The sequence below is a fragment of the Lygodium microphyllum genome, chromosome 19, assembly GCF_053477565.2.
Source record: "Lygodium microphyllum isolate KBCC chromosome 19, Lygodium_microphyllum_v1.1.10, whole genome shotgun sequence".
NCBI classification, from domain to species: Eukaryota; Viridiplantae; Streptophyta; class Polypodiopsida; order Schizaeales; family Lygodiaceae; genus Lygodium; species Lygodium microphyllum.
The window spans coordinates 98,238,289-98,255,778 of NC_141153.1; the positions used below are offsets into that span (position 1 = coordinate 98,238,289).

General features: G+C 40.0%; 1 protein-coding gene across 1 annotated transcript in view; it reads right to left on the minus strand.

Moving 5' to 3' along the window:
* LOC148020186 (putative histone-arginine methyltransferase CARM1) overlaps window positions 1-17,490 on the minus strand; it is a 79,728-nt gene that overhangs the window by 59,215 nt on the left and 3,023 nt on the right. The window contains exons 4-8 of the mRNA XM_087700493.1: window positions 9,202-9,292; window positions 8,080-8,229; window positions 7,887-7,990; window positions 7,223-7,321; window positions 7,067-7,136 (exon numbers count right to left, since the gene is read on the minus strand). Of these exons, the coding sequence (XP_087556619.1) occupies window positions 7,067-7,136; window positions 7,223-7,321; window positions 7,887-7,990; window positions 8,080-8,229; window positions 9,202-9,292 (514 nt within the window). The remainder of the gene's footprint in view (window positions 1-7,066; window positions 7,137-7,222; window positions 7,322-7,886; window positions 7,991-8,079; window positions 8,230-9,201; window positions 9,293-17,490) is intronic.

Genomic DNA, 17,490 nt, shown 5'->3' on the forward strand with positions numbered 1-17,490 from the left:
GGCGACCTTAGCAGAGCTCTGGACCTCCATCATCCACTCCCTTCGCGGCTAATGGGACCAGGTGCAAGGCGAGTCCAAGGCTCATCAAGAGCTCCGTTGTCATTTCATGCGCACTTGGGGCGGCCAGGACCTGTTTTTCATGATGTAGGTAGGCAACCCCAGATGGCAATACACCCCGCATCCAGCTAGTCTATTAAGCATGAGCCCTTTCTTGTATTCAGGTTTTTTCTGAAGTAATATAATTAGCCACACTTTACTTGCAAAAAAAAAGCCATACCATCCGCGTATCAAAATAGCATCCTCAAAGCATCAAGCATGCATTATGAAATTTATTGTTTGCTCTCCAAAACCAAAACTATTTTGTTATGTGTGAAACAAAGAACATAAAAATTGCATAGAATCAACTCTATGACTGCCCATATCTGTAGCTCTTGTCAATCCCTTCATTTCTAGCTATAAAACGCCTAAAGCCAATACCATATGCTAACCAAAATACGACAGTGATATCAAGCTGTCATAGTTATCCACAACTTCTATAATATGCTTTGTATCCACTCAAAATGGATAAAATGGCTACTTCTTAGCTCAATAAGAGCTCAACAAGGCTCAGCTAAGCCTTGGGAAGCTCCTCAATAAGCATGAAGCAAGCTAGAACAAGCCGAAAGAATGAAAGACTCAATGCATACCTCAAGAGAAAGAAACAATGGCTACCATGAAACCTTGAGTTGAAGCTTTAAATCTTGGCTGAAGCCAACGATAAATAAGCTCCTCGAATGGTTGCTATATGTTTTCTGCCATACATTTTCTCATAAGGTGGCACATGATGTGTAAGTGTTGTAGGTGTCTTGTTTATAATATAAACTGTAGTATACACTACCTTAGCCCAATAAGTCAATGGTATATGCATTTGATTCATTATTGCTATTGCAACTTTAGGAATAATCCAATTCTTTATTTCTCCTACATCATTTTGTTGTGGTGTATATTGACATGTAACTTGTCTTTTGACGCCATGATCTCTCAAGTAGTTAGAAACCTCATTAGACATTTATTCACCTTGATAATCTAATCTTAGACACTTTATGTATGACTTGAATTGCTTTTCTGCCATTGTTTTAAAGTACAAAAACTTGAGTCATTTGCTTTTATGCTGTAGAAAGTAAACTTGAGTCATTCGGCTAAAATTATCAATGAAAGTGATATGGAACTTACATTTTTTACTCAATGACATGTTTAGACATAGACATCAAATATTTAAATGTATCATTTTCAAAGGATAGGCACTGATATTGATCTAAAAATGAATTAATTTGACTTGAACAACCCCAAAACATACTTAATTAATGAAAAAACCATCTTATTTTAAAAAGAAACGTGATCCTAGAGAGTTATTGTGTCCCACATGCAAAACCCTAATTTGCTGCCCCAAACTTTTTATAAATAGACATGCAATCCACCACTTTTTCTTAACCTCTTTTTTGTAGGTTTCAAAAGCCATATCTCTATTGCCCACACCCCGTTCGCAAAGGATATCATGGTCAAAGATTCCAAGAGCTATTTGTTACCATCTAGCATCTGAATTCAGCCTCCATCTTCTTCATCCATTGTTGGCGAATGCATTTGGAGGCTCTTCTATTGCTGGCGGCCGCTCTTCATTGACAATCTGCCGATTTTACATGTCGCCTAGCTCCACACACTCTTCTAGACGCTGCATTTACAGTTTATAGCTGTTGCCCTAACATTCTCTCTCCTCTCAAGGTTTCGCTTATTGTTTGTGGTTGTTGCCTCGACTTTCTTTCTCCTCTATCTATCGCATTTACATCTAATAGCTGTCACCCAACTTTTCCTCTCCTTAGGTACTTGAATTTTTCGTCTTTCTCTCTCTAGCACTGCCATCTATATCAGATCTAGCCTTCCTTGGCTGCGCTTGATAGTATTTGATACATGGAGCATGCCTTGTTGTGTTTCGAGACCCATTTGGAGTATGACACACTCTCTAGCTTATAGCCTCTGCCTTGATCTCAGAGATACGAGAGTTCAAGGTTCAATATTCACTAGATAGTATACTTGCTGCATGAGCATTGTATATTCAGTATTCATTCAGTTTATTATTCATTGTGCTCACTGTCTTTGAGTTATTCTAATTGTTTTTTGTGTCCTGTGTGATTGGTTTTGTATTTAGAGCATTTTTTCACATGGTATTGGAGCTAGGAACTCTCCGAGAAACCTTGACCTTTGATTGGAAAGCTCATCCACAAAGTAGGAACAATAGAAGGGTCAAACAACTTCGAACACATTCACAACACCCCTTCAGTATCCACAGCCAAACATGGGTAGAAATGATCAAGAGTGGGTCTCCTAGCTTACTTCTACCCGATTTGACATGGTCGGCAGAGAACTATCAGACTACCATGGAGTCCATAGATCATATTAGATTTTTGCCGCTGAGTATGACCTCATCCTTATGCATAGGGCTCAACAGGAGATTGAAGGTAAGCTTGAGTTTTCTCCTTTAGATTGGGTGCACAGAACTAATGATCTTGTAAGATCTTCGGAATCTCCAATACGGAATGGCCATCCGCAAGTGAAACGTGGCTCGTGTAGGGGGTAAAGGCGCATGTGCCTATCGCCCGTGTATTTATTACATTGACAATACTTGCACGCTTGTACACTGCAAGTGGCGGGTGCCCATCATTATCACTTCATTATTTATTCTTTCAGTGACATTTGAATAAGAGAAGACCGGTCATACATTGTGATTGTTGGAGTTCCCATATATGGTGTCTCTCTCTGTTGCTCTCTTGTTACATCCACCAGAGCTCTTCCTTTGCTCTTGCTTTTGCTTATGTGCTTTCCACTCAGGCTCTACCTTTCAACTGGTATTAGAGCATGCATCTCAAAACATGTAAAATCAGCAAATACATTATGCAAGAGGTGGTGGACACTCCTGAGTGACGGGGAGGTCTCATTATAGAGACAGAGGATCGTGGCAGTCGTAAACTATGCATGATAATGCCCAAAAGAACAAGGATTGTTACTATTGTGCAAAATATGGACACTTTGTTGAAGAGTGTTAGAAGAAGCAAGCAAATCAAAGAGGCAAGTAGTAGGGGCATTATGCCTTGTCTAGTCATGTAGAGCATAAGAGTGGTGACAGATTATTTGCTATGACATGTGTACGGAATGCGACTGCTAAGCAAGAAGCTAGAAGATATACATGGAGCAGCCAAAAGGATATGTACACCCAAAATATCCACATTATGTATGCAATTTGAAAAAGATATTATATGGATTGAAGCAAGCACCTAGAGCTTGGTATAATAGAATTAGCAAGTTTCTATGCACCATGGAATTTTAGCAAAGTATGGCTGACTATTATCTTTATGTCCAAGATTATGAGATGATATGGCCGTTGTGGTGATTTATGTTAATGATCTCATTATAACAGATACTCTTGAGAAAGATATTGCGAAAGTAAAGCATAGCTTAAATAAGGAGTTTATATCAAGAATCTTGGACTACTAAGATACTCTTTGGGCATAAAAGTGATAGGTATGCCAAATGGAATTCGGTTGGTGCAAAGACAATACTCTTTGAAAATATTGGAAAAGTGTGGGATGATTGCATATAAGCCGTTCCATACACCATTGGACTAAAATGTGAAGATGACTAATGGTGGGAATTATAATGAAGACATTACTATATTCAAGAAGATGGTTGATAGTCTGATCTACTTAACCATAACAAGTTCATATTTGAGTTATGCAGCTAAAGTGATAAGTCAATTCATGCAAAAGCCATACAAATCACAATTGGATGCAATCAAAAAGGTACTAAGGTATGTGAAGAAGACAATGATTTATGACTTGTTCTATACATCGGGATTGAGATAGATGAAGGAGTTATCATGTATTGTGATAGCATCAATAGCATTATGCTTACAAAGAACTCAATCTATCATGCTAGGACAAAACAATTGTAAGTACACTATCAATTTATCAAAGAGAAAGTCATGGATAGCGAGAGAGAGAGAGACACACTTCGTACATGTCAAAAACAACGACCAAGTCGTGGATCTCTTTACCAAAGCATTAGGTAAAGATAAGTTTGACCATTTTAGAAGTACACTTGGAGTACTATGTTTGCAAGCTTATTTTGAGCTTGCGGGGAGAGTTAAGAAATATATCTAAGCTTGCGGTCATAGCCTATGTATGCATCAAAGAAAGGGAGACTATGCGTAACGTGACTTTATGTCAAGACAGTATCTATCACTTTTGGAGATACTCATTGTAGTGAGCATAGAGATGAAAGAAGAGGAGAACGAAGAATGAATAAGAAGAAGATGTATTGAGCATCTCCATATCTTATGCATGTCTTTGCCTACCCTTGCATGTCTACCTTCACTCTTTTCACTCAAAGTCCTTGTAAGTAGCGGCCCTCAATGGATTCCCAGAATATTTGCTTCCTCTTGCTAAGATGTGCTTTTCCAAGTTCAAAACTAAGATGTGATGCACTCTCAGCTCCTACCTTTGAACCTCAATCTAAGTCAAACAAGGACATTGGGAGCTCTGACATTTAGTCAATCATGTGTTTTGACAAAGAAGGCAACTCTTTCTAGAGCATGCATTTCTTTTCAATCGAGTTTTAGGTGTGTTCACATCACACTAGCTGCTTAGTTTCCAACCTTTGCATTCCTTTTTCAATGAGTCTGGACTACATTCACACTATTCAGATGGTGCAACCAGCATTTTTCATGGTGTTTTCACTAATTTATTCGTCAAATGCAAGTCGGCCAGCATTTTCACCCCCTATTTGACCAAGTCAGTCAAATTTGGGAATATTTTGCTATTTATAGCAGTGCCCCTTGATTGGCTGGTCATTATCACTTGCAAGTTTCAACACACTCCAACATACATGTACTCTTCTCTCTCTTCTGGTGTTGCCTTCGATCATCAACCTAATTCAGTTCCCTTACTAATGCCTTGTGCTGCGTGCAGTCTTTCTCTTCCCTTCTCTCTTTATGTTCATGTTTCCTCTCCCATTGCACTCATTCACATGGTATCATCACCAAAGCGAGGGAGTAAATCTGTCCCAAAAAATGCAGATTTTCTGCATTGTTCGAACCTTCTATGAAGTGTGTGGAGCAACTACAACTTCCTTGTGCAAGCTATAGCTGATTTTACCTCCATTCAAGCATCCCGACACCAAAACATAAATTTTCCTAATGTGTTTGCAAGTTTTCAAAGATGGATTACTACCAATTCAATGCTTTTGATGATATGGAAGAAAAGCTTCTCCCTTCTTCTCTTGATTGATAGGCACACCAATTAGACAGCCACAAAGAGCAATGCAAAGAATGACATTCATCTCAAGTTGTTAGGTCGAGAAGGTTGGAGCAACACCCCCCTTCCTCTCCTCTCCATATTTCCCACAAGGCTCGTGCTTCTAGTCCTTGTATAGCCATGATGACACCTCCTATTCAAGTGTCAATGCTTCCTTCCTTATCAAAAGAAGATCAGCTTGATGGATCAAACTACTCCTTTTGGTCATGCAAATTGGAGTGAATCCTCAACACCATTGATCTTTGGGATTTTGTTACCACTCCTATTCCCTGTCAATGGAGGATCCCCGCATTGGTTCTACGATGGACCAAGCCGCTTTATTAGTCTTTCCTTTTTATGAGCTTACAAGATTCTGTCCTTGTCCATGTGGACAAACTTTGAACCACGGCGAAAGTGTCGACAAAGTTAGTCTCTCTCTACCATCAAAAGACCTTTGCCCACCACATTACCCTAGAGAAGAAGCCTTGGATGCTCTCAGTTGATGATTCCCCTTCTATGTAGGAGGACATGCAAGATAAGCTTGCATCCCTAGGTCAAACAATATCTTCAAAGGATATGGGGATGATCCTTCTTACTCATCTACCATCTCCCAAGTATGATATTCTCTACACCAACCTATTGACCTCCAAGGTACGAGAGACTATTCTTTGGGAGGAGTTAGCACCACTTGTTTTGGAGCATGAAGAGTGCCTCAAGGAGATCGGAGCTAGTCAATCCAGTTATAACAATCAATTGATAGATGATGTTTTGATTGAGTTTGTGAGCTCAACAAACAGCATTTGCAAAAGCAAATAATATAACCTAGCTAAGAAGATATGAAAAGAATTCAAAAGAATCTTAGGAATGAAAAGAACATACACCAAAATCATCTCAACATGAAAAAGTGTGAGGATGAAAATGAGATTTTGTAGTGCACAAGAGGAGAAGATTATAACCACTAAGAACGGGATGTGCCAAGCCTAGCTGTGTGTTTTGTTTTAAAATAAAAAAATTGTTTATAAGTACCTTAGCCTAGAAACAACCATGCAAGCAAATGGTGCTTACACATAAGCCAACTAAGTGTCATTCCATTGGATCATAAGCATGTGATCTCTCTTAGGAGGATCCCATGTGGACATTTACATTGTGAAAAGCAACACTCAATTAACTTCCAAGGTCGCAATGCTTTAGGTCCGCCTCTCACACAAAGCACACTGCAACTATTGCCCTTGACCAAGGGTCACAGCCTCAAGGTTCACCACTTACACACAGCACAATGCAACAAATACTTTGACCAAGTAAATTGACACAATGGAGTCATCCTTCAAGGCCAAAAGTCACACACATTGCAAGAAGCAGGGAAGAGAACACTTGTGTCTTTCCCATGCCACACATGATGGCACAACAAAGAACAAGATGGAGGAGAGAAATGGAGGGACAGGGTTGGCTTGAATCCACAATCTCTATTTAAAAGTGAAACTCCTAAATTTTAAGTCACAATCTCAAGGACAATCTTAAAAAGCCTAACTTGTTTTACTACATAAACTATTACAAAGGACTTATATGATCTGACACATGTAAAAGGCAACAATAAGACGAACTTTATTCCATGTCAACAATGACAGAAAGCACATATCTCTCAAGACCAGAACTCCTAAAATCAGTTCAAAACCCGTATTTTTAAAAAAGCAGAAGGCCCAAGTTACTATTCCCTATCATACTTCTTTATCCAATACAAACCATACCCATTGGCTCGGAAATTAAGATGTCTGCTTTTTCAGGAAGTTCAACCTCTTCAACCTTTCCATGAATAACCTGAAGGAAAGCATTTTGCTTGCATTAGCAATCAAAAGCCATACTAACCATCCATGTTTCTTTTTTTCCAGTGATGTTGTGCTTACTGTTATAACAGAACTTAATGCAGGATTCCCAGTGATCAGCTTGCGAGCATGCTCTGCCATCCCTGATGCCTCCACAGCATACACATGTTTCGCACCAGCCTAAATTTTGGAGCCACAGCACATGAAATCAGATTCTCATATATGCACAACTTGTCGATAATTAAAACAAAGCTTCACAATGTTGAAATTGTTATAATAATCAAAAGCCGTTTCAACACTTGAATCTGCATCATCATTTGAAATTAAAAACTGTCACTGTGTCTAATGTAAATCTGCTGAGGTAGTAAAAATGTATTATGTAACCTGACAGAAGCTTTGATGTTGCTAAGGTCTCTAATCAACGATGCAAGCAAATTGATTAGATGAGATATGTATACAAACAAACGAGAATACACAATTCTAATACACGGACTTGCTCAACAAAGAAAATTTTTCGCCAAATTTCAGACTTAAACTGATAAATCTATTTGGAGCGGATTGTATCGCATAAAACTCAAAACAGTGACAGGCTCATTTAAAACAGCCAATCCATGAACAAAATGGAAGATTCTAGAAAGATACAAATGGCCTTCTGGCAAGCAAGCAAAGATAGGTTGTTATAGAACATATAGTGTGTAAAATTGTCTAGGAAGATTCCATGATTAAATAAAGTACAAGAAGTTGCCTGAGCAGCAAAAAGAGAGAGTATTCCACTTCCAGCTCCAACATCTACAACCACCCGGCCTTGAAAATCCTGATAGTTTTCTAGCACAGCAGCATAATATGTACCTATACCAATGATAAACCACAAAACAGCATTTGTTATCAAGGCATAGCCACGTAATAAACTAGAAACTGTTCCAGGTTTCCAAACTAACCTGTCCGTACATAATCTTGAAGCATGTTTTGTTGATGCAGAAGCTGGCCATAATAATGGAAGTATAGTTTTGCAGAGGAAGCCTCAATCTTCTTATCAAATTTATTAGCACCTGTTGAGTGCTCACTGGATCCATTTGCCATGTCATTTCCTGTAATGCCACAATAAATAAAGTGAAAAGGAAGCTCACTCCAAGACATCTAAAATATGTCATATGTATCAACTCAAATAAAAGGACACTTTCGGTAACAGGTGCTTCAACAAGCTTCTGCAAAACATGTGCATCGAACCAACCCACCGCAGATTTCCAACCATAATGAATAATCCAACCATAATGTCTAGCAATTCATCACCCATCCTTCCTCTCACTCCATTGTTTTTCAAAAGCATCAGACCATGCCCAAAGGTGGAAGGCAACAAACAGCATTAGATGTTTCAAGTTTACAAAAAGCCAGGTCACTGCTATGTTCACATCAGCCTACAAAGGCAGGGACATCATTTATCGAACAGAACCATATTGAAGGCCCAAGAACAGATTGATGATAGCAACAGGATTTACATGGACATCAGTTAATAAGGAGTTTTTGAAGATCATGAAGAAGGGACTGGCAGACGAAATCCCCCCTAAATGTAACTTGAGTCAGGCTCCTGAACTATCCCTAAACTCTGCACTAAGACATCTAAAATGGCTCACAAGCCCAAGCCAGTGAGCAGTCTCCTTATAGGTCACTCTATAACAGAGTTATTTAGCTCTCCTGAAGCCATTTCTACTATGGCACTCGTGTATGTCAGGAGCAAATGCTTTAGACAATACTCAGAATGTCAGATCATGAAGTATGTTTCAAACCAGATGACGGTCTCCTTACATATCACTGCATAACAGAGTGTCCTGAGGTCATTTTCACTATGACACTCACGCATGCCAGGAGTAAATGTGCAAGTGTTGCTTTACACGATACTCAGACTGACAGATCATGAAATATGTGTCTGACCAGATTTGATCATACATGCATGAATGCAACCACCAACTCTCAGTGATGTGTGTAACAAATATTGGCATACAAAGATGCAATGCCCAATTCCATGCAGGAAAATATCCCTGCAAGTCCTGTCCAACCCATACCAGTAGATTTCCATTCTTGCACTGCTGTAAACAAGGAGTTACTAGCCTCTTCAGATTTGAAGCAAACTGCAAAAGCCCTCGAAAATGTCGTCTGCAGAAAACAAGCCATATCAGCAGCAGTAACACGGAACTACTAACAGTACACCTGCTGCTTGAGATATATCAAATACATCACATAAAAATAGAAGGGATGGAGCAGGGTCCAAAACACATCCGCACAATGATAAAATAATCCAAAGCACCGGCTTCCAACAGAATCTTAACCAATTATGCCACAGATGGATGCTTCTATCAAATCACTACATGCACAAAACCATCATTTACTATCATAAGCCCTTTGTCTGTTGATTGCTTTTCAGTTCAAGATGGTATCAATGAAGACGGAAGATGAAAATTAAGACAGCAATCAAAATAGCCTGTACACAGCATCTGCAAATTGTGTGCAAATTCAACCAGTTTCCTCCCTCCTCCATCACCAGAGGAACGGGGAGAAGAAAGCCCTGCCTTGCAACTACAATTATCATCTAATTCTCCAGCATTCTCATTCTTGATTAGCTAGGTTAGATATGAGCTCAATTTGAAACTTATGTATACTCGAGCATGAAGGTTTTTCCTAAGCATAAAAGGAAAAGCAGAAGTTCCAATATACAAAGTAGCCATTAAACCGACACACATCTAAGCAGTGTCACTAAAAAAAAATCAAAGAACCTGAAATCAAATTAATTGTTTTTAGAATGCAAAGTCGGGATTCGGCTACATAATCTTTCGTGTATCATTGAGGTGGCATTACAATTAAGACTCTGACTCTGCTGGAATAAACAGCAGGACTGCTAAATGTATCAAGGCATTTCCTAGCTAGAGTCATTTAGGCTCTACCTTTTAAAACTCCGCAAACACAAACAATCACTTAACCAGACTAAATGAGAAGAAAGTGGAAGTTTGGAACTAGCCAAGGTCAAAGTCACCAGGGAGGAAAGCATGTATGCATTATACATAAATGATTATACATAAATGGTGCATCTGTCATTCAAGACTTACATACACCACCATTACCACAAAGATCCCCCTTATTGATATATAATCATGGTCTACTAAAAGCCTTTAGCCACACCTTGAGTGGAAAGTAGATTTTGATGCATCATGTTGTTGCCTAAGAATTAAACAGACCTAGTCAAGATTCAAAAGCCATGCAAAGCATATGTAAACCAAAAGCGTCCACTACCAAACTGCAATTGATGATGTGGCACCTAGCACAGGTGGGCAGAAAGGTCACATGAGGGCTGATAGAAACAACAGGTCAGTGAAACTTTCAACGACACGATGTTTTTTATGACTCAGTTCAAAAGCAGGTCAGAATGTATATTATACATGTGCCTGTTCAAAGCAGATCAACATCACCTGATCATCATTGACCGAGCTAGTTTGATTATCATTGCTCATCATTATCACCAGGGTCATTATCTTCAGCATGACTATGGTATCGGATGGTGCATACTGTCAGCAGACTTGTCATGTCCTGTCTTTCTCAGTGTTCAACTTCTGGTTGTGAGCCTCTGCCGAAGACTGGCATGGGATATTTGGAGCACTAAGATCTAACACTGTCTACGTCTGTCAGTCCTTTTCATGCATCAGCATTGTCCATCTACGCACATCAAACGCAGACAATAGGGTTTCCCAAATCTGTTCTCTGCCTTCTTAAATCTGTTCCCGGCATTATCTGACCAGCCAGCTCTTTTCTCCAGCCCATGCACCTCACTTACAGGAGGCAACATCTTTTCCTGAATTTTGTGGTCACTCACTGGCTGACTGGATATTCTGGGCAAAAGCAGGTTGGTCCATTTATGATGGTCAGAGAGCATTTCTCTGAGGCAGCAGATATATGATGCAGGTTGGCCATATTTCAGCAGCTTAGAGAGTGGGTAAGAAGGGAATTACATGGGGGCTCTCAAAAAAGCGCACTCATATTCTCCACTTTCCCACTCTGGAGACTAGAAGGGACTTCCTTGCTTAGCGTCACATGTTGAAAGGTACCAGCGTGTTTGTTGGTGATGATCTCACACCGATCCAACTAGCCCACATGAGGGAGTGCATGCCAAGAATCAAGGCAGCTAGGGAGGAAGGCAAGCTAGACTTCTACAAAGGAGGAAGAGTGGTGGTTATGGAGAGACGCACCAAATGATGGTGAAGGCCTATTGTGTCAAAAGTGGTGCAGCAATGGAAGCATAGACAAGTGATGAAATAAATGCCTTAATAATCACTAAAATGACCACTATAAAATGCCTAAATTACCCAGTAATATCAAACATAGCCCAAACTCACACATGAGCTGACTAGACTACTAACACCCTCTCTTAGATCATGGGTGATCTGATACAATACAATGAGAATCCCATCAAAAATGCATCTAAACATATGTGACCATGGATTCCTTGCCTTTGGCCAAGACTACCAAAGTGTCCCCTCATGTGAGCTCAAGACTAGGAGCCAATCCGGCTCGTCAAAGAAACAACTCATCATGAACCTGGATGTCAATCCCCGCTCCAAGATTTGACTCTGCCAGACTATGGTCAATGCGCTGGATCCTGGGCGCTTCTATACCTGTATAGATGAGGCTCCGCTGCCCCATCTCACCACCCTCTCACACTCCCTCTCTAGCACCGGAGAGTTGAGGGATGACCACATCACCTAGACTAGAAAGCAACAAAGGAAGGGGCAATCAAACCCTTCTTGTGCTCTGAAGATGCGGATCCCTTCCACGCTGCGAACTTTACCTTGGCCGAAGAATCAGAGTCGGAATCTAAGAAAGAGGATGACACATTGAAGGAGTCTGCAACCCGCTTCTTATTCTTCTTCCATTAGGCTCCTAACTCCTTGCAGTCCTTCCACAAGTGTCCCTTCTTACCACAGTGATAACATTAGACCTCCACTTCTTCTTCCTGTCACCCCTCTCTGAAGCTATAAAGACCTCATTAGAATCTCCATAAGTGTTGCGTGCAAGTGCTATGGAATGCGAGACTAGAATGAGCAGAGATAGAGCTAAGAGCTAAGAGAATCGAATGTGGGTGTATCAGTGTGTTGAATAAAAATGTATTTATATGTTAGGGTACAAGTAAAGGGTGTGTTCACAACCGTAGTTTATACACACGAGATGAATGGAAGTTTAAACCCAGCGAGGCTTTACACCCAACAACCTCCCACTTAAAGGCCTGAAGTGGTGCCTTTAGACTATCCAGCTCCCACTAGTCAAATGCAATGCTCATGCTGAGCCTTTACAAGGCTTTTAGTCAGAACATCTACAAGGTAATCTTGGGTTTTGACCTTAGTCGGTGTGACAAGGCCATCATCCAAGACATGTCAAATAAAGTGATACCGAACATCTATGTGTTTGGTACGAGCATAAAACATGGCATTTTTAGCCAGACATACTGCACTTTGGCTATCACAACCAAGCACTGGAGCACTTGAAGAAAGACCAAAATCCTTGACCAAACGGCCAAGCCAAATAGCTTCCTTAGAAGCTTCTGTGGTGGCTGAAATATATTCAGTCTCTGTAGTACTCAGTCCTACAATTTTCTGCAACCTTGAACACCGAGAAATAGCTCCACCAGCCAAAGTAAAGACATACCCACTGATAGATTTTCTAGTGTCAAGATCTTCTGCCATGTCCAAATCACAAAATCCCTGCAGCTCTAGTGTACCCTTTCCATAGCATATACACTTGTCTTGTGTACCTTTTAAGTATCTAAAGATACATTCCACTCCTTCCCAATGTGGTTTGCCAAGGTTAGACATGAATCTACTAACAATTCCCACTACATGAGCAATGTCTAGACGAGTTGCAACCATGGCATACATCAAAGAACCACAAGTTGATGCATAAGGTATGCCTTTCATAGCAATAGCAATTGCATCATCTTTTGAGCAATCAGCTTTGCTAAGCTTTGTATACGATAATAAAGACACACCAAGAGCCTTAGCATTAGCCATATTAAATCTGTCATGTACTTTGCTGATGTACTTGTCTTGTGAGAGAAACAACAAGTGCTGCCCTCTATCTCTTTTAATGTGCATGCCCCAAATGTGTTTAGCTACTCCCAAATCTTTCATTGAGAAGGCTGAACTCAGCTATCTTTTAAGAGTATGTATCTCAAGCCGAGGCTCACAAGCAAGAGATAACAAAGCATGACAAAGCTCCTAAAGTCCTCGTCTAACTCGAGCTTTGAGGCTCACAAGCAAGAGATGACAAAGCTCCTAAAGTCCTCGTCTAACTCCCACTGAGGCTCACAAGCAAGAGATGATAAAGCATGACAATCATGATTGCTAATAATCTCTACACAATAGCAAGTCAACCTCCTCTCCTCGATCCACTAAAGCCTTGCTCAAAGACCACTACCTTTACGAAGAAAAGAGTTCGTGAGGCCATGGACAAGCTCAACAGAGGTAAGGCACATGACCATAATGGATTAGTAGTCGAGCATCTGATTCGTGCTAGAGATTTGGTGGCAGAGTTCCTAGTTTGCATGTTTAACAAAGCCATGTGTGAAGGTCTCCCAAAGAGATAGAGAATAAACACCATTGTACCTATCCTCAAGTCAAGAAATCCCACTCTACCTACAAACTATTATGGTTGGACACAAATTGGCTAAGCTATATGCCTTCATCTTGGAGCAAGAGTTGAGCAAATGGGTAGAGAGGTGGGGACTCAAAGCATAGGAACAAGCTGGCTTTAGAAGAGGCTACTTTGCATTGGATCATACCCTCACACTCAAAGTGATCATTGAGGAGAGTAAGGCTCGTCACTAATGAATCTATTGTTGCTTTGAGGATTTCCACAAAGCCTTTAACATAGTGTCAAGAGATAGATTGATATATAGACTACATGCTATGGGAGTACCTAAGGAGCTTAGTTGGGGGGTTTTGGCACTATATGAGAGAGTTCTTGGTAGAGTACAAACACCCAAGGGCCTATCAACTCTCTTGGTCACTCCAACATTGAGGTGAAGCAGAGATGCCCTCTCTCCAACACTTTTTGGCCTACACATTGATGGGATTGTTGATTACATATCCCAAACAAAGAATAGAGGAGCTCCACAAGCTAGCACGTGGATACCTCTCCTCCTATATGCAATGATATTATATTGATAGTTGATCCCCACAGAGACTATAAAGACACCTAGATACACTACACTCTTATGCATTAGATAGTGGGCTTTGGTGAACCTTGGTAAAACCAAGGTGATGGTGTTTAACACCACACCACAAAGGATTAGGAGAGTAACACCTAAATTCACACATGGATAGGAGGAGTTGGAGTATGTGTATTCATATACATACTTGGGAGTGATATTCAAAGGTCCCACTTTCTCTACGAGAGCAAGGCAACAGATACTAGACTAACCAAATGATATGCAACACTATGTGGCTTGGAGAAGATATGTTCACAGGTGCAATTTCAAAAACCTCAAAACAAGATACGGCTTTTTGATACATTGGTCACTTCCACGCTGCTTTATGGAGTACGGATATGAAGCCCTAGTTTGGATTATTGGAACCAATCGGGTCACATATATGATAGATGGAGGTCGATGGAGAGGCCACTTGCATCCATGATTTCCAAGATATAATCAGATGTAAGGCCTTGGTACCACATGAGATCATCAAAGCTGAGCTAGAGACCTCACTAGTTGTAGTAGAGGCCCTCATCCAATCAATGGTATATATACATAGCCTATGCAATCTACCCAAACATAGATATACACAACTAGCCCTTGAGTCCTCTCAACAACTTGCCAAGGAGAGTGACTCTTCATATTGGTATGCACTCATATCAACTTGGTTTGAGTTACAAGGCTTTAGCATGGACAAACTACCCGCTTCCAATACTCCCTTGATACACCACCACTTACCTTGAGTCGCTCAAAGATTGGCACGGATATCAAGATGGATCTCACCCAACTAAACATCGAGAGGACATGATTGGCACAAGCACGAGTTAGAGACGAAGATGGCTATCTACAGAGGGCATCGTCTCCACACTACAAATGACAGATTCATTGTCCGTCTAAGATACATGGACACCCACCTCTCACATGGAATTAGATATACTATTGGTCAACTACCTACTTCTTTACACTAGTTAGAGATTGAGACTGGCAAATACAAATCCATACCACCAAAAGAGCACATATATCAAATATATCAACTAAAGCCAAATGCAAAGAAGCACTACATTTGTCGATGCCCCAACATGCTACGATATCTAGGCTTCTAATGTCTATTCAAAAACAAGTTTGGGCCACCATCTAGAGTAATGGATTTCACTGACCAGTGATGCCTTGGCCTATTTCTCCTAGAGATACAACTTCAAGACTTGCTTCTCAAGAGTGCAGTAGCTCCAAGACACCGAGGCACCATCCAAAGGTAGCTTATGAATTTCTTTACAAGAGACACCTAGGAGGTTTCAACACAACCACAATCTCAATCATCTACACATAAACAAGGGGTATTGATTGATCGAGCTGTCCAGCTTGATCAATCCAAACTCCCCAAACCCCAATACATGCGTGAATGACACTTCCATAGACAAATCAAGAGATTATTGCTTGTGCTGCAGCCAGAATATCTACATCCCTATAATATTGTATCACCTAGAGCTCTTTTATTTATCACCTAGGGTTTCCCTTACTCATAGTTTCTAGTCTTCTTGTACATTATATTACATTTTTTTTTACTATTCTCAAACAATTATACCATCATACATATGATTGTAACTCATGGTCTCATAGGTCATTTTGGCATGTTTGCTTACCAAGCTTCCAAAACTATCACCAAAATGAGAAATGAACTTAATGTTTTAATTAAACTTTACCAAGTTTTTAAATTAAAATGAGCTTTAATTTTTGGCACCACTAGCTCTTGGCATAATATGCATTGCACTAGCAATAAAGCATTCGATACTGGACATGCACTAGACAAGTCCACAAGCTATGTGGTACAAGGACAAGGCAAAAAAAACAAGATGCAATGTTAAACTTTCATTAAATTGAAAGTTTGCACCTTAGCATTGAGTTACAGCGAAAGTTTTGTCTAGTAAGTAGCTCAGTTAAGGTTTAACTTATAAAGCAAGCCCTATGCTGACGTTTGGTCAAGTGAGCAACTCAATTAGTTATGATTAATGACCAAGTCATTATTTAGCCCTTAATCAAAAAAAAGATTTAAGTAAGTAGTTTATTACTCATTTAAAAAGCTAATCTTGGCTATTTGGGGTCTCCCAAGTCCTCTTTCATATGAGCAACCCAAGTTTAAAGACAACAATTCTTCTCTTGTTTGTTGCAAAAATTGCAAGTTTCAACCTTAAAACATGAGCTCATAGCATGAATGAAATGTGGACATAAGAAAATCGTGGACAATCATTTCAATCAAAAGTATTGCATACACCAATACATATAATGTCAAATGTGCAAGAAACACTAAGTCAACAACATGTTCATCCATTAAGAAATAATGTGCAACATGTTCCTTATGGACAATAAACAATTCCTCAATGACCTACGCATCCAAGATTGACCAACATCTAAGCTAGACGAAACTCCATGATACACAAGGGGAAGCGCAAGGGCCACCAAGGGGAGGCAAGGGGGAGAGAGAGAGAGAGAGAGAGAGAGAGAGAGAGAGAGAGAGAGCTCTTGCAAGTACACAGAATCTAAATAGTTAATATGATATATGGTATGAGATATATCACACAAAGATAGTGAAACCAACCTTTCTCCTCGGATAGGGTGGTAATGACTTAATTAATCAACAATTATAGCAAGCATAAAATTCACATAAATTGAAATACACATCTCTAATCAATCACATGGTTGGATTTTGCTAAGATAACTTGAGAGATGGTTGTAGGATGAGAGAGAACACTATTGAGAGAGAAATTTCAAAGTTTCATCCCTATAGGTGACTTGAAGAGTCCAACCAGTCCCATCACCTACAAAGCAATCTGAATTGTTCAATTGAGGTGGTTGACCTTCACCTAAACATAGTTCACTTTGTGAATTTAGTACGTATCATGGACTTTAGGTACTATGTTTAGCCTTCAATTGGGTGCCAAACAAAGCCAATGAAGCAACCCATTTTAGGGTTTCTTCAATTGTCTCATGTGAACATCCCAAGGCTTGTAGGGTTTCTTTAGTTGGGTTGTGTTTCATCCCAAGGCTTTTATATATACTCATATTTCAGTCATCACATCTTGCATCCTTGGACAGAGGAAGATTAGCAGCATTGTTGCTGGTCATC